The following is a 17389-nucleotide window of genomic DNA, read 5'->3' on the forward strand; positions in this document are numbered from 1 at the left end:
TTGGTAGCTCTTTCCCATCAGTTGCTGAGACCTAAAATCTTGGAGTCATCTTTGACTCCTCTTTTAATCTCATACTTCACATCCAGTTAATTAGCAAAAGCTATTCGCTCTGCTTTAAAGTAATGTCCAGATTTAACAACTTCTTACTACCCATTGCTATCATCAAGCCATCGGTTGTCAGGATTATTTTAATAACCTCTATTTGAACTCTCGGCTTCTCTCCTTGCCGTCTTCTAAGCCTATTTTCAGTATAACAGATAACATGACCCTATTACATCATAATTTAGATCTTGTGTTTCCTCTGCTCAAAACCTAACAATATCTTTCTTTTTTACTGAGAGAAAAATGAAGCTGTTACAATGGTCCACCATGCCCTGTACAATTTAGATTCCTGTTCCTTTCATGTCTTCATCTCTTCTTACTCTCTTTCTAGCTTAATCCATTCCAGTTTCACTGGCCTCCTTGGCCCAGGCCCCACCCCCTGAGATTTAAATCCGTAGTGAGGATTCTGGTGCATCTGCTTAGTTTAAGGAGAGTTCAGATCAATCTCACAATCATCTTAGTCTCTCACCTGTCATGCTAATGCGTGAGAGTCAACACAGCGCTACAATCCTTTGTTTACAAACCTGTCTCTTTACTATGAAAATTACCCAGGGAGAGGCTATAATTAAGGGTCTATCAATTATTGATAGTTTTAGATTACCAGTAAATTCCTTTCATCACTTGCTTTCCTAAGAGGTAGTTTTGCCTGTAGTCATTACAGAAACAATAGTGAATCTCTTTTTCTTTTTCACCGTGTAGAACAAGCCACCTTAAGCGTGCAGAGTGCTTCACAGTTGGTTATTTTATCATTTAGTCCTTCATTATAGTATGTCCCCCTTTTTCAGAGGAGGAAAATTAAATAACTTCTCCTGGCATCCTCTCCTATCACCAGCTTCAATGATGAAGGAACTCAGTTTGAGAGAAATAGGGCATTCTAGTAGGTAGAGTCACTCAAATATTTGACAGATGGCCCTTTCTTAGGAACAGAGTGAGTCAATCATATCCCAAGTCATCTTCTCTTCCAAGCATGGCAATCTTGAAATAATAATTAGAAAAACAAACCAAGGATCCATGTTTTTATTATAAAAGAAACCCAACAATTTATTGAAAAAGAATAATGCTTTATACAAATTTCCATTACAAAATCCCAAAATATCCATTGGGTTTGTTTCCAGGTACAGTAGCAGAATACAAAAATATCAAAATTGGCTAACTTCTGGTGTAACAATTCTGTTGGTCATTTTGGATTATAGATTTCTTTGCAGAAATTAGCAACTAGTAAACCACATGCATTTACACTCACACATTGTTAGGATTTATGTATATAGCAAAAGCTCTTTGAATTATACTTTCCAGAAGCATAGACTCAGGTTTGGAAGAAATTAAAATTTACTAGGTTCAAACTCTCATGTGATGCAATCCTTTGGATAACTTTCCCATGTAGTTTCACTATGAATTACCATTCCCATACTATCCTAGCAGTGTTAGCAACACCTAAAGCAATAGCTCTGAAGGCATCACTGAACAGATATCCACTTTGAATATCCTTGCAAGTTATTATAATTCAAAAAATCTTGCATACTTTGGCTTTGCCAAGACTTACACTCTGTTTTACCCATTACATCTGCAGACTTGCCCTAGGTCAAGTCTGCATTCCTAAAACGAGAAAAGCTTAGTCCCAATAAAGCATTAGGCCATACTGACTGAAGAAACTGACTTCCTTAGGATCCTCTTCATTTAGTAAGCTGAATTTCACTGTAGTGTCTCATCACTTGAGATATTGGTTACTGCAAGAAACCCATTCCTTAAAATTTTTCTCTTTTCAGTCATTTGAAAAGTAATCCCAAACCTATGCACTTAAATCCCTTAGTTCTTTCCTTTATTATAGTACTTTTCACTTTACAGACCACATTTGCATATATTCTGTCTCGCCAGATCCCCACAAAAGCCTTGCGAGGCAGGCAGATCAGGAATTACAATCCCTCTTTTTTAACAGATGAAACAATAAATCTAGGCCAGCTAAGCGCATTGCCCAAACTCGGGCAGTAATTGATAGCACCAAGACTCAAATCAGGTCTCCAGACACCAACACCAACACCCTTTCATTACATCATCTTGCTCCAGGAAAGTAGCATTTTCCACTGACTGGAAAACTAAGAGTGATTGTTAAAATGGAACAGAGCACCAACAACATGACTGGTGTAGCTGAGAGAAAGGAAATGGGCCGGGGGAGAAAGGGGGGTACAAACAATGTGAAGGTGTGTGTGCAGGTTTGGTTCAATGAGTTCCAACAGCCAATTGAGCAAAGAAAAACACTACTTAGACATATTTCATGTTTAAAGAATGAGCATAATACCAACTAATTAATACTCACACCACCTCCACCAACTAGTTAAGTATCATTATCTCAATTTGCCAGATGGGAAAAGAGGAGAAAGAATAACTGATGAGCTTACGGCTACAGAGAGAATATTTGTCACCAGATTATCACTACGGAAAATCTAGCACTTCATGCAGAAAAACAGACCATACTTCTCTGGGAACAGGTAAACTATATGATAATTACATAGGAAAAACCATAAAGCTGAGCAAGGAGGGGGGGAGAAAAAGGGAGTTTGGAGGGTTACAACAGTAAATAAGTAGCTTAAAAGTCAATAAATGAAATTGTGTTACAACACTGGGAAAGCAACACAGAGCTGCTCAATAAGGCAAATATTTTCAAAGCAAACAAGAGTGGTACAGGTCAGAGTACAGAGATGAGGTGGGGCGGTCAACGGGAATGTCATCTGGCCATGCACAAAGATTTGCACCAAAGCTCTGGCTTGTAAGAGATTCTTATTGATTTTAGAAATTCAATAGTGTGCTCAGGAACTGTGTTGTTAGATTCAAGAGTTAAGCCAAACCTAATAAAAAACAAATAAAGGCATGAAGAATGACTGACTGATGCCAAAGCAAGTGCTGTGAGATCAACCTGAAAAGGGCACATCTGGGGAACTGAAAGAATTTATACTCTATTTAGTAGGTTAAGTCTTATGTCAAAGACACTAAAAGCTGATGAAGGAGGGTAAATTATATATGGTCTATTATATATGTGTACATATAGAAAGAAGAGACATATACTGAAGAAACTATTTACTTAATCAATATAGACTTAAATATATATATTTTTAGTTATGTTTTAAGTATGTTGATACCAACATAATAAGAGATTCTACTAATTTTTATAGAAAAACATGTCTATATACATATCTATAATTAAGGAGCACCCCTCCCCACATTTGAGATGATTACTCAGTGGGGAGCAGTAATACAAATGGAAAAGGCTTCCCTCCCATATTAAGGACAGGAGATAAAATAAGACTAACTTACTTTTAACAATGGGTATTTTAAAAAACACGTGTTTTTTTAATAATACCACAGTTCAGACTACAATAGTCAAGAGTTCGAGGTCTTAAAGTCAATGATGATGTTTTACTGTCCATTTTGTGTTTGTTCCAGGGTTGTCTCCTTTTGCTTCTGTGTCACACATAGTCTTTCCCACTGGAAGGTGCAGGTTTGGGATAGGGCCTTGGTGTTGGGTAAGACGTTGTTTTTCGGGGACAGGAGCAGCAAAGTAGGGCACCTCCCAGAAGGCAGAGGGAAGCAGCAGCCCAGCCAGTGAAGAGAGCAGTGCCAAATTCATACCTGAGAGGAAAACACAATGCATTTGCTTAGACAATGAATCACTGGAAACTTTTCTGATATAATTAGAAATCTCATTATATATATTTTTCCAGTGGAAATAATCCCCCATGATGCCTGGGGGAATTACTTTCGGGTCTGTGCTCACACACACAAGAATGTCTACACTGCAGCTGTTGACAGTTTGCAATAGTAGATCAGGCAGTAGGGCATGCAACACCAGGTCAATTACACAAATATTTCCAAAGACTTGTCCATGTGTAGGAGACTTGTAAAGCATGTTTAATACTTTAGAAGTCAGGTTTGAACTATGGTTCCTAGGCTAAAGCTTAACAAGTCATGTTATCGCCAAGTAGCAACCATATTCTATAAAGAAACTGCTGGAGTGCTAGACCATTAAGAGTTTTTAATAGTTGATCCCAAGTACCTCTATACACTGAAATCTGAAATTTATGGTTTTGTAAAAACAGACTTCTAAGCAGCCCATGGAGCAGTCTAGATTAGGCTGACCTAAGCAAATGTATTAGGCCAGACTCTTGGGGAGAGGATCTGTGATTGGCAGCAGACAATAAGATTAAGAGAAAGTTAGATCCAGAGTTAGAAAGCCTGGGTTCAGATCCAGATGCACACTCTCAACTGCTGCAACTGTGTGCTAGTAATTTCACTTCTCAACCTCAGTTTCTGCTTCTCTCTCTTTTCTTTTTAATCCTCACTCAAGGATATTTTTTTCATTGATTTTTAGAAAGTAGAAGGGAAGGAGGGAGGGAGAGAAAAAGAGGGTGAGGAGGGAGGGAGAGAGAGACATCGATGTGAGTGAGACACATCAATTGGTTGCCTCCCAAGCTCGCCCCAACTGGGGCCAGGGATCAAGACTGAAACCCAGGTACATGCACTTGACCAGGAATCGAACCCATGACCTTTTGGTGTGTGGTCCAAAGCTCTAACCACTGAGCCACACAGACCAGGGTTCTGCTTCTCTTAAAGCAGGATAATCCTATTTGCCTTACTGGATTACTTTTGGGATCACCTGAGACATGAAAATAAAATGTATAGTGCCTAGTAATTTATAAACTGCTCTCTCATCCATTACTGGTAAAATGTTAGCCTATTGACCTCCAGCAGTTTCTGTCCCTACATTGTAAATCTTATGGGAAGGGCTCCAACACAATCATTGCAATGTGGGTGATTATATAAAAAGAATCACACCTTATCTATCCAACCAGTAGGATTTTTCATCTATTCATCCTAACACTCATAAACAATAATTACATCCTAACATCCTGACTCTGAATGTAGTTATTAGGCTTTAAAGACATGAACACGGTGAGACAAAGAGCCTTGTCCCTGATCAAAGAGTGTCATTACAGGAGAGCCAAGAATCCACCCTTGAACTTCTACAACTTGCAATATTAAGAAAGTTGACCTTTGGAAAGTCAATTTTATAGTTGTGATGGGACATAAAATTTCAAAGTAGTATCATGACTTACTTTTTTCATAAACAAATTAAACTTTTTTTCATAAATTAAGTAAATTATTGAGAATGAAGTATTACTTATTAAGCCATAGAGTAGTACCACATTTTTTCAATCATAAGCTGTGTACTAGTTACAAATAATTATAATTAAGTGTTGTAAGTATCAGAATATACTTCAAAAAGTACATTTCAAATATGTTAACATATTTATTAACATTAAAAAACACACGACGAGACAAAAGGCCCAGCACACAGTTGCAAAATATAAAGCTTAGAACTTTTCTATTTTAAATACATTGTCATCAATATAGGCTGTTAAAGCAATTATCAAACTCATTTTAACATGAGTCACAGGCCATTCAAATTATTTTCAAGTTTGACATAAAATTCTGGAAAGCAAATCTGGGAAGCTATGGCACTAGCTGGACTGTGCAGAACATAACAAGGGCATTTTCACAGAAAATGAGCTATTTTACACATGAATAGCATTACCTGGCATTGACTGGGGTCATGGGGTCATAGAATTCTTGAACAATTCTGTGGCCATACCATGCTGTGGCAACTAAAGCAGCCAGACCTAGAGAAATTCAAAACAAAAGATTGTTAATCACTATGGAACACTGAGCATAAATATACAGCCCATTAAATTTATAAGGATTTTACAAAAATTAACTCTCATCAATAGTGCTGACATTTTTAATTTAGTCAATTTTAATTCAGACAATTTTAATTTAGGGAGATTAGCAGTTCACACCTGATTTGTTCCAAGAATTCTGTTAAGATGGACAAAAATATTAGGTCAGAGTTAGGCACAGTATATATTCTGTCATCTTACTCATTTATAGCTCAAGGTCACTGCCACATATAAAGTTTTTTAGGAAACAAATCAGCCAGCTCATGTCATTTAAGATCCTCAAAGATATTGCTACACATTAGTGTACTAAACTGCTTTTCATAAAACCAACATGCTTATTACTATAGATGAGTCACTTGAAAAAGGGAAGAAGAAACCCTTCCACATTCTTTCTGGCCAAAACGCAAAATGCACACTTCTGTAGGATCAAAAGGAAAGTAGCTGGATAGCAAGAAAGAGTACAGCGTGTCTCAGAATGGACCAGACCCCCAAATTCCTGCTGCTCCACTGGCCGGACCTGCCAGGCATTGCCTCGAGACTTGCTGAGATGCCACATCAGATAAATTTATGCAGCATGCTCAATTTCCATACATTTCATATTTCAGTAATACCAAAGAAACCACTTAGGCAAAATAATTCTTTCCATCATTTGATACAAGTATATAAAATACATTGATTTTTCTAATCCAAAGAAATAACTTCCTTTTATAGTAATTCTAAGAAACCATCAATATAGACAGATTAAATCTTTCAATGCTGTCCTCCTCGCCCTCAGAAAAAGAAAAAGAAAAAAAAGTGGTCCAAGCTAATTGCCTCTAATACTTGACAGAAAACACTAGTGCTTTTGGCTGCTCAGGTGCATCGTGAGAATGCTCTGGAACTTCTGAGCCTCACTCCCTAAGAAGTCCTTAAACTGAACGGGGAGTGATGCAGCCATTTAGAGGAGCTACAAGAAGGTGAGCAAAGGAAGGGTGCTATGCAGTAAATTTATTCATAGCCTTTGATGTAAAATTAAACTTTTGGGAATAAAGCACCATCCGTGGGGGGTTTTGGGGGAGGGGGCAATTTGGATAAACTGAAAGATTGGTGACTTTCAACTAAACAAATCTTTAGCAAAGCCACAGGCACTCTGCATTATTGGTTAAATCCACCTATTATGCTGGAGCAAAGGCCCCTAAAATGTCTTTTGTCAGAGAAAAACAGAAAATAATGTCTAATTCTAGTTTCTCCTAGTGGTAGGTTATATCACTGATGCCATTTTCAAACACAATAGACTACAATACATATTATGTACAGAATGTAATAGTTTATTTCAAAAATAGATTATATATGCAAAATACTATTTTATACACACACGTGCAATCTTATTCAAAACAAGCATTTTTATAACATTAAAATGGAACTACCATGTCTCTTCTGGCTTTTGTTTTCTCAAAGGTCACATATCTAACTCATCAATCAATACTTCAATAAGGCAACAAATACATACTGGTTTTTTTCAAGGCCTTTCTGTATTGTTTTCATTCTTAATTCATTTAATCTAATTTCCTAGCATTCCAACATTCTACCTCCACTCCGACTGGCCTTTCTCTTCACTGATGGGTGGGTACATCCTGCTTATTTTGGAATCAGATCTGTCCTCCTGAAATGAAGTTCTCATTTTTTCCCCAATAATCCCAACCCCATCCATTCCTCACACACATGTATGATTCACACATTCTTTATGTTCTCTCTTACCACTCCCCATCTTTGCCATATATTGTCTGTGGGGACGCCACAAACATTTTCTGTGTAAATAGAGTTGTTCCTTAGTGTTTGCTAGATAGATCTCTGTCTCTTCACCTGGGAGAACTGGTTCTAATAAACCAGTTGGCACCTGAAACCTCAAAGAATAGACCTGTCCACTGTGAGCACAAATCTCGCATGTTCATTTGTTTCCTCTTTGAGAATGTGAAAGTCAGCTGGACTTAATGTTTCTATGTCTTCAGAGTTTAAAGGGACTGAAATCAATTCAAGTGCAAGAAATCCAACATTATCTAAGGAAATGGAAAGCTCAATCTCAAACCATGCCAGAGACAGTTTAGTAAGGTAAAACCATGCCAGAGATAGTTTAGTAAGGTAAAACCATGCCAGAGATAGTTTAGTAAGGTAAAACCATGCCAGAGACAGTTTCGAAAGACGGGGCAGGGCCTCTCTTACCTGCGATAAGAAATATCACGCCCCCGATGACGGCCATCCGCATCTTCTGGACTTCATCGTCTTCCAGGCACTTCATACATTTCATGCCAACAGTGGCCACGAAGATAGCTATTAGTCCCAGCAGGATGCTAACCACCATCAAGGCACGAGTTGCTTGCAAAGTGCCTGGCAGAAAATATTTTAGAACATGTAAAAATAATCATGTCTAGACCCACAAGAGAAGAACAAGTATATTCAATGGTGTATGAAAGAAAGAAAATTAAACTAGGAGTCAGGAGATTCCAGTTCTAGTGATGTTTCTGTAGGTAACCGACATAGTTTCTTCTCCAGAAAAACAAACAACTGGCTGGATAATGAATAAGAAGCCCTTTGGCTCTAACATTTTATGTTTTCAACATTAAATTCAAATTCCTCCAGAAAAATAATTAATGGTTTGGTTGAATAGGTTTAGCAGATCTCATGCATCTTTAATCCTTACTAATGGAGTATTTTAATTCTGAAAAACAATCATATGTATTATCCTTAATGTTAAACCATTTATAATTAGAATGGTTTACAGTATATCTTCGTAATAGTCAATGGTTTTATATCCTAGTCATCAAGTTTCAGGGGGAAAAAGGGTGAATATGAAAGATAAGAAATTAATTTCTCATAGGTTATCATGGCTGAATGAACAGCATTTGTATCTCCAAATGCTGAGATGAGGGTCAGGGATATTAATGCCATTTTCTTAGAACAAAACTAAATAATCTCTGTGATGTTACTTTAGAACAGAATAGATTCAGAGATATCACCCATTTTTAAGACTATTCAATTGTCTTGTTGTCAAATAGCAGATAATATTTCAATGTAGCATTTCTCAGGGTTCCACCACTTTTCTAATTTCTAATTTCCTTTTCTAAATGACAGTTCTTACTGTCATTTTGAACTAAGTCATGATCACACAGACGGGGGCAGGTGCCAGAGGTTATGTCAATATGTTTCTTCAAGGGTAAAACCATGACACCACCATAGTGGCACAAATGCACAGACTTAAAGAAAACGAGCTGAAACTAAGCTGGTGAGACAAGTTTGATGAATTCTAGATCTCCTTCCTCCTTCACGTCAAGATCCTTATCTCACTGGCAGTGCTCACACGTGACACGTATTTCTGCATATATAAATACTATTTACATCGGAGCAAACCATGCTACCTTGGGTAAGCTGCTTATTATTCTTTGGGACCATGCTCCTATTATGTAAAGTGGGAATGATGGTATCTCTAATCAGGCAGTTGGAACAACTGACTTCTCGATGCTCTTCAAAAGTGGCTGACATGATGGAAAGGTTTTACATCTCACTCATTTAGACCTAGGTTCAGTCAGTATTTTCAGACTTGAGAATATAAGTTACCAATCCTAATTCACACTAAGATATCTAAAACATCAATTTTAATTTTTTGATATTTCTATCCCTGCCATAACCGATCTATGATAAAATCATAGTAACCTCTCTCTAAGAAGTAGCAAAGGCTTTTTGTTTGTTTGTTTGTTTGCTTTCTGTATTTGAGAGGTATTTTGGAAGCCAAGATACATTTTTACTTGATTTAATTATAAAGCAAACCAGAGATACTCCCTTTCCCCCCTCACACACACACCTCCTCATAAGTGTGTGTGGGCACACCTGCACCCTACCTACACACTTATCTGAAGATGCCAGTGTGGTATAAGAGCTACTGAATCAAAACACATGTCCCACTGTGGTATGAAGAGGAAAGTACCAAGGACTCCACCGTTAGGGTGTGTCTTTCCTTCTGATTTACAAACTGTTTTTGCAAAGACAATCATTACTAAGAAGAGAAATGAAAATAAAACAACTAAGCCCTTATACACAACACAGATTGGAAATTCCACTCAGAAGGAAATCATTTCAAGCATAGGAATATTGGAAGAGGAGATGTGGAAAGTTACAAAGATGATCCACATGCCTGGAGGAGAGGGTGCTCTCTGGTCCATTTGCCTGGGACTGTCTTGATTTTAAAACAACTTGTCCTACACAGACAATAGTGTGAAGGCCTGGGGTGAGGTGGGGGCTGGGTGGAGGGGGGCAAAGGGGGGAAATTGGGGGACATCTATAATACTGTCAATAATAAAAAATAAATTTAAAAAAATAATAAAACTACATGTCCTACATCCAGAGAAGACCCTGGATCCTGGACTAACCGGGACAGCTGGTCACTCTACTGGATGCTAGGATGTGGAAAGTAAAATGAGGTGTGTTTAGAGAGGTGGGCAGGAGGTGTAAATCAGGCAGGGCTTTACAAGCTGGGAAAAAGGGCTTGGAGTTTATTCTAAGTATAATCAGAAGCCACTGGGGGGTCCTAAAGAAGGGGTAATGGGATTTTTTCCCTCAGTATAGGGAACACAGTCAACATTCTTCCCCTGCTAGCCCTTCAAATATGCATGGCCTCCCACATCTCCCAGCCGCCTCCACTTTGTCTTCTCATAAATACTCAGTTTCCTGACTCTTTATTCATTGCTTTTGTTTCTTTCTCTGATCTCTCTCCAAGCTTTCCACTTTGTTAGAGCTGTTGGGCCTCAAACCAAGCCCAGCTTCCATAATGATCGTTCTGGTGTGCCCTTCACGTAAGAACAGCAGGCCACCAGCCCAGCAGGTCCGAGCACTTGGATCACAGGGTGTTCTTCAGGAGTCTGCCGGGTCCCAGCCTCATGAGTCAGGTCTGGATAAAGCCAGGCAGGTAGCGAGCACACACGGGTGAACTGCTTCAAAGCTCCCTTTGCACTCACCTGGAACGATCTAAGATGCACAGTTTTCGTTGCTAGATTTTTGTCTCCTTTAAGTTCTCAAAGAAAACATATTTGATTCATGCTGTACCCACTGTCTTTTACAAAGCTTCTGTCGGGGAGGGGATAAAGCCTAGTATGTTTTATTTCTCCACAGAATAATGTCTTGCTTCTATAATGCACAAAATAATGGAGAAAATTTAAGAGAATACTCGTCAGGACTCATATAAACCCTATAGAGCAAGGGATTCATGTTTCATTTTTTAAAAATCTGATAAAGCGATAGTGCTATTTTTCAAAGCTATATTTTTTCATTTATGTCCTTGGCATCCATTGACTTAGGACATTTCTCTGTATTTTACAAGACTAGATGGGCATCAAACACAAAATTGTATTTTGCCTCATTGGAGACATTTGGATTAATTCTTAACTATTGTGATGGGGGGGATGTAAAAATATAAAGAAAAAAGGCTGAGAATTGTAACAGCATAAAACTCACTAGCTGGGCATATGTAATGATGGATTAAAAATTAAAGTAAGCAAGTGTGCTAGAAGTTATGAAGGTTTTACACGTAGATAGAATCTAAATTGCACAGTTTTAAGCTGGAACCAGACGAGTCCTTCAAATTGATGTCTATGGAAGTCTGACCCAAGAACTTCCTGGTGACTTGGGTCAGATACTTGTCCACATTTCCATCCAAAGCACTAAAAATGGTACCTGAAAGCTACACAGATTATGAAATCTGTGTTCAATGAATTTAAATTAGAACATATCTTTGTGCTTTACAAATTCTACTAATATGAAAGGTAAAAATACTATCTTGTGTTAAACTTAACCTATGGGGGAAAAATACTAAAAAATGTCTCCCTGGAGAGTCTGGGGATGCTAAAATCCTACTACATAAAACCAGACTTAGTTTAGAACATTAAAAGCTAATAACTCATCCAGGGAGAAAAATTCATACTTTTTGCTTAATCTGACTTATTTTTTAAATTTTTCTAAAAATTTAAATTATACATTCAATAAGTTCCAAGGAAGTTTTGTTTTTTGTTCCCTGCCGCCCCCCCCTCCCCCCCCCCCCCCCCCCCCCCCGTGGAATGGTGATCAGTAGGGCAGAGAAGTTAAAAAATGTTTAAAAGCTAAAATATATTTTGGACTAGAGAGGTACAGTGTGGCCTTGGACTAACTCTGAGCTGATCTGATTAAATCAAACCGAGAAGCAAGCATGTTCCTTTCCTGACCCTTTAAACTTGCAGATACCTCTATAATACTATTATCACTGACTAAAGTTGTCTGCGGGGAAAATGGCTAGTAAACATTGGAGAAGCTACACTATTGTTTCTCATAGTTATTCAGCAATACACGGAGAAGGCAGTCTTTTAATTATACTCAGCTAGACTGATAATCTTGAGATTAAAGACTCCCTGAGAAGGTCTTAGCACTTGCAACCAGAAAGTATAATTTGAAAGAATATTTTAAAAGGTCTCTACTTACAAGACAAGAAGTAAGTTAGAAGTTACTGATCTTCTACAGTGAGGTTAATCAACATAAGTATAGAAAGACACGCACGGACAAGCAGGATTTTTTTCCTAAAGTTTTTAAAAGTCTGACTATACGAGAAGCAGAATCTTCTTTAAATTCTGACATTGTTCATGCTATTTACTGGCCATATTATTATATCACTACTCTGTGTACTCTATATCATAAACAAAATAGATTTTAAGTATATCTGCATTCTCACATAGCCCCTCTTTGCACCAGTAGTTGCTTAATAAGTAACAGGGAAATCAATGAACTGAACATTGGGTCAGTAGAACAAAACTGCTCTCGTCTTCTCTGCAATTAAGTGAGCTCATCACAGGCCGTCAGAGAACCATACTCCCATGACCTTTTCACTGGTTAAACCTCACTTTTATTCAAGTTCAAAGTTTCTCAAGAGTCCTCATTGTTAGTGTTTCCATTTTACTGTTGCAAGAGCTGGTGGAGACTGGGTGTGACCTCTGGACACCAGCACAGTCAGAAACTGAAGTGATCTTGGATGAGGGAGGACTTACCACTTTTCTGAACATCTTAAGCAGTTTTCCTCCCTCCCTCCCTCCCTCCCTCCCTCCCTCCCTCCCTCCCTCCCTCCCTCCCTCCCTCCCTCCCTCCCTCCCTCCCTCCCTCCCTCCCTCCCTCCCTCCCTTTCTTCCTTCCTTCCAGTAATTGCCTCATAATTACATTTATGTTTCTGTATTTCCTCTATGCCACTTATCACTCCAAACAAGGAAACCTAAACTGTGCCACTTAACTTTTTCTCTCCAGTCACTGCAGTTAGTAACAAAAAATGTTGGCAATGGAAGAAATCAACTTTAGCATCTTATATATCATCTCAGCTGTATCCCCAAGAGCAAGATGGCTCATTTGCTGAAGGGGAGAATGAATCACGGATCCATCTCCCCATTCCCCCCACGCTGTCCTATTTTCTAAGTGGGGAGACTATAGCCCAATGGAACCAAGTGCATCACCATTATACACATGACTGATTACTGCAAAACCAGGGTAAGAATTAAGAACCTCTGATCTCAAGCCTGGAGTTTTGCTTTGACTTCCATCATTCCAGGGGTCATAATGAATTCTTGAAACAGATCTGAACACCTATGGCTCCTTCAACACCGTTGGTTCAGCAGGCATACTACAGTCTGGGGAAGTGTAAATGGGTGCCCTCCTCTCTGCCTATGTTCCAAAGTCTGCCCAAGTTAGTGATTTTGTCTCTTTGATTGAGCCTGACATCATGGTGAGAGTGCTGGGAAACCTCACTGACAACCAATACTCATTAAGCACTCCTACACACATGTGGATTCATGCAAAGCAAGTCCAACAGGCTAGAGGAGCTTATAAACAAATTACAGAATCCCAAGGCTGGATGTGACTTAGAGAGTCTGTCTAACCTCCCATTTGTCTGGTGCTTATATTTTCCCTACAACATTCCTGCTAAATGCTTACTTATTTTTCTGCTTATATACCTCCTACCATGCAGCCTCCTGGGGAAGCCCAGTCTTTGGTCAGCCCTGGCTATTAAAGCCAAGCAAGAAGAAGCAATTAGCTAAGCTCGTGAAATAGACATTAGCTTGCTAAAAGTTTGAGAACTGGATCAGAACATGGCAAGATGTATAGCGTAATCCAGAAAAGTCTACTCTAGCTGTATCTGTCACTCTCCTTTTACATTCCAACTTTCAGCTGCAGGAGTCATCAATGTCAGTAAACATCGCATACTTGGGATGAAACTGAAATGGTCTCAGCCAGTGTAAGATCACCATGCACAGTGCAACATTTGTTTCCCCAGGAAGTGTCTCAGTTACGTTTTCATAAACTGCTTTGCAAGAACTACCTAAAAAAACACCTTATTGTGTCTCATTTCCTATATTGTTTTAAGCACACTGTACCTCTTTAGACACTTATGGAGTTACTCTTTTTACAGCTGACACTATTTAGAGCAGGGGAACAAGATCTCTTAACACGCCTAGTGCTACAACTTCAATAAATCCTTGTATCTCAACCCTAAGATGCCAAGTAGGCTCCACTGACAAAGGGAACAAGGTTCGATTTCAGGAAACGTCTAGCCAAACTTTTTGCCTAAAAGCACTTCGAGGAATCCAGCCTTTTACAAGGAAGACTTATACATACAGATAATCCTAATCCTATTCACATTTAGAGGCCACAGAACTATACCAAAACCAGTCAATGAGTCACCACCCCAGGTCTCTGCATCAGGTGGGCGTGGGCACCACTGCCCAGGTGGAGGAATGGAGACAGGTTCTCTGGGCCCCATCCAAAGGCATCCTATGAGTCATTTGCAGGTTGGGGAGAATACCTGTGAGTCAGAGCTCCCTCTTCTGGGAATTGGTTTTGAGAGAAAGGCCTCAGCCCCACCTTGAATAATCTCTAGCTTTAACCAAAATGAAAAGAGGACTCTGATCTGGAATAAATGTATATATTCGCCAGGTAGAAATCTCCAAAATGTGTACTGGGGAGAGGAGTAGGGCATTGTTTAATTCTTCCACTGCAACTTCAAAAACTATAATAGCTTTAGTAACTAAGAATAAATGAAAATAAAACATTTTGCCTTGTTATCATGGGTAGGGATGACCTGGTTAAATATTTGCAACATGTATCGATCTGATTCCATTGGTCATTTAAGGAAGTTAAAGAGATACCTATTTAAACATTTTGAAAATGAACTATTTTGATCAGAAGAATCAGAGACCTCTCTAGAATAGTCCTTAGGACCTTCTCCATCTGCCAGTGCCTCAACAGGACACCCCAAATTCCGGACACCATTTCCTTACATGCATTCATCTTTCCACAGGAAGATTCAATGATTATATAAAGGAGCTACCTAACATGCTGCTTATATTTGGTATAAAGAAATCCTAAAATGGGAACTTTGAAAAGCTAGCAGGACAACACTCAAAACCACCATGCACACCGACTAATTCCACAGGTGCTCAAGACGTTTAAACAAATATGGAACAGATTTAATGACCCTAAAGTATATGGCCTCTTACAAAACCACATGAGGGAGGTGAACAAAGCAACTGAAGTAAACTGGAGCGATGACAGCACTGCTCACCCTCAGCCCATAAAGGGGCTGGTGGGCAGGCTTGCTTACCCAGGCAGGACTAAGGAAGCTTTTCTTCAAGTTAGTTCAAGGGCATAACAGACACATGCTACGTGACCACTAATGTAATATTTCAAGAAAGATACTGCGGCCAAAAATTGTGATTACCTAGGTCAGTTCTTCTCCTGTCTGCCACCGACCTTCACTTTCCAAAACAGCCTACAAAACCTGCCTCCTCTGAAGACCCCTGACTTAAAAACCTTTGGGGGGGGGGGGGGCGCGTCTCAAGAGGCTTCTCCAAAAAGTCATGAAAAAAGGTGCAAAGCTCCCCCTCCCCCCTTTACTGGATCTTAAAGGTCAAAAGTTTCGATCTTAAATGTGAGTAGAAGCATTAAGGTGGTGCATTCCATGTAGGATTGTGACTTTTTCAATGAAAGTCATAGGAAAGATAGATTGGGGGGAAAATTATCGAAGACTTGGTGAGATTATCTACTTAATTTTACAAACTTGAGAAGCTACCAAGCTCCAGACTTCTCAAGGTGTACCACTTTCTTGTCCAAACCCTGCCACTCTTCCACTGACGCAGAATCTTAATGCCGGGGAGAGGCCCAAGGACGCGGGTTCGAGCCTGGCCTTCGCCTCTGAATCTCTGCCTCCCTCTCAGTGGAATTTAAGATGAAACCACACCTAGGTGAGGGGGAAAAGTGTCACCCAGGGAATTGGCCCCCCTTTCCCCAAAGCACAGCTCCCTCTACTCCCTCTCCGCAGTGTGCAGAAGAGACCTGATGGACTGCGGGCCGACAAGCATGTGACCGCATAACGTAAGCAGCTGATAGCCAGTACCCCCAAACGGAGCCACTGGGGTGCCGGGGCCTTGGATCACGGCTGGGGGGCGGGGGGGTGAGGTGGGGGAATGCACTTACTGTTCAGATTCAGCAAGGAGTCGAAAACTTTGCACTGGATCTGCCCCGTACTCTGCGACACGCAGGACATCCAGAGCCCCTCGTAGATGGACTGGGCGGTCACGATGTTGTCGCCCGCGTAGGAGTGGACCTTCCACTGGGGCAGCGCGGTGCTGACGATGGCCCCCACCCAGCCCAGGAAGGCCAGGATGAAGCCCAGCAGCTGCAGCCCCGCGTTGGCCATGGCTCGCTCGCCCGGCCGCTCAGGGGTGGCAGGTGCAGCAGGTGGGGCTCCCAGGCGGTCGCTCGGCTCCCGGGGGTGCGGGGCCGCGCGCGAAGCTGCTGCGGGGAGTCCTGCTCCCGGCACAGCGCTGCGGAGGCTCTGGGTCCGGGTCCGGGTCCGGGTCCGGGTCCTGGCGGGCGCTGCGGCGGCGAGAAGAGGCTGCGGCCGCTCGCGGTCCGAGGCACTGAGACGCCGACCCGCGGGCGCCGCGCTTTAAAGCGGCCCCGCCCCCGCCCCCGCCCCCGCCCCCCGCCCCGGCGCCGCGCGGCGCCCCCTGGCGGTTTCAGGGCGCCCGCCGGGAAGCGGGCTGCAGCCGGAGCCCGGAGCGCCCGGCTCCCGGGCGGAAAGGTCCCGGGGGATGGGACAGCCTGAAGGGGGTCGGGCGCGCGGGGCGCTCCGGGGCTCGCCCCTCTCACTTCTCCCGGGCCCTCCTTTCTCTAGTTAGATTCATTCAATCTTTATCCCCCCCCCCCCCCAATTACTATGTTTGTGTAAACACCCAAAATGCAGATGATGAAAAAAATAGAGCCCTCATGAGACCCACAGTTGCATTTTCAACTTTTTTCACTTCCTCATTAAAAGGCATTTCCCACCTACCTCCACTCCTTTCCCCTCCCTCACCTAAGTCTCCCCCTTTTGCTCAGCTTGCTCCCCCCCTTTTCCTCCCTCTGCCCCTCTTCTCTCTAAGGACTCTCCTAGAAGAAGTCCTTCTACTTTGTAGAACAGGAAGCTGGGACCCAGGGAGGGAACACGATTTCTACAGAATCACACAGCAAGTGAGCATGGCCAG

General features: G+C 41.0%; 1 protein-coding gene across 1 annotated transcript; it reads right to left on the reverse strand.

Moving 5' to 3' along the window:
* Positions 1 to 3424: 3424 nt before the first annotated feature.
* On the reverse strand, positions 3425 to 16843 carry CLDN1 (claudin 1). Its single transcript, XM_081137727.1, has 4 exons — positions 16338 to 16843; positions 8031 to 8195; positions 5690 to 5774; positions 3425 to 3726 (listed from the first exon to the last, which is right to left on the reverse strand). Exons 1-4 carry the CDS (start codon positions 16558 to 16560, stop codon positions 3564 to 3566), a joined length of 636 nt encoding a protein of 211 aa, XP_080993853.1. The 5' UTR covers positions 16561 to 16843; the 3' UTR covers positions 3425 to 3563.
* Positions 16844 to 17389: the final 546 nt, after the last annotated feature.

Source organism: Miniopterus schreibersii (genome assembly GCF_964146895.1).
Source record: "Miniopterus schreibersii genome assembly, chromosome: 5".
Lineage (NCBI taxonomy): Eukaryota > Metazoa > Chordata > Mammalia > Chiroptera > Miniopteridae > Miniopterus > Miniopterus schreibersii.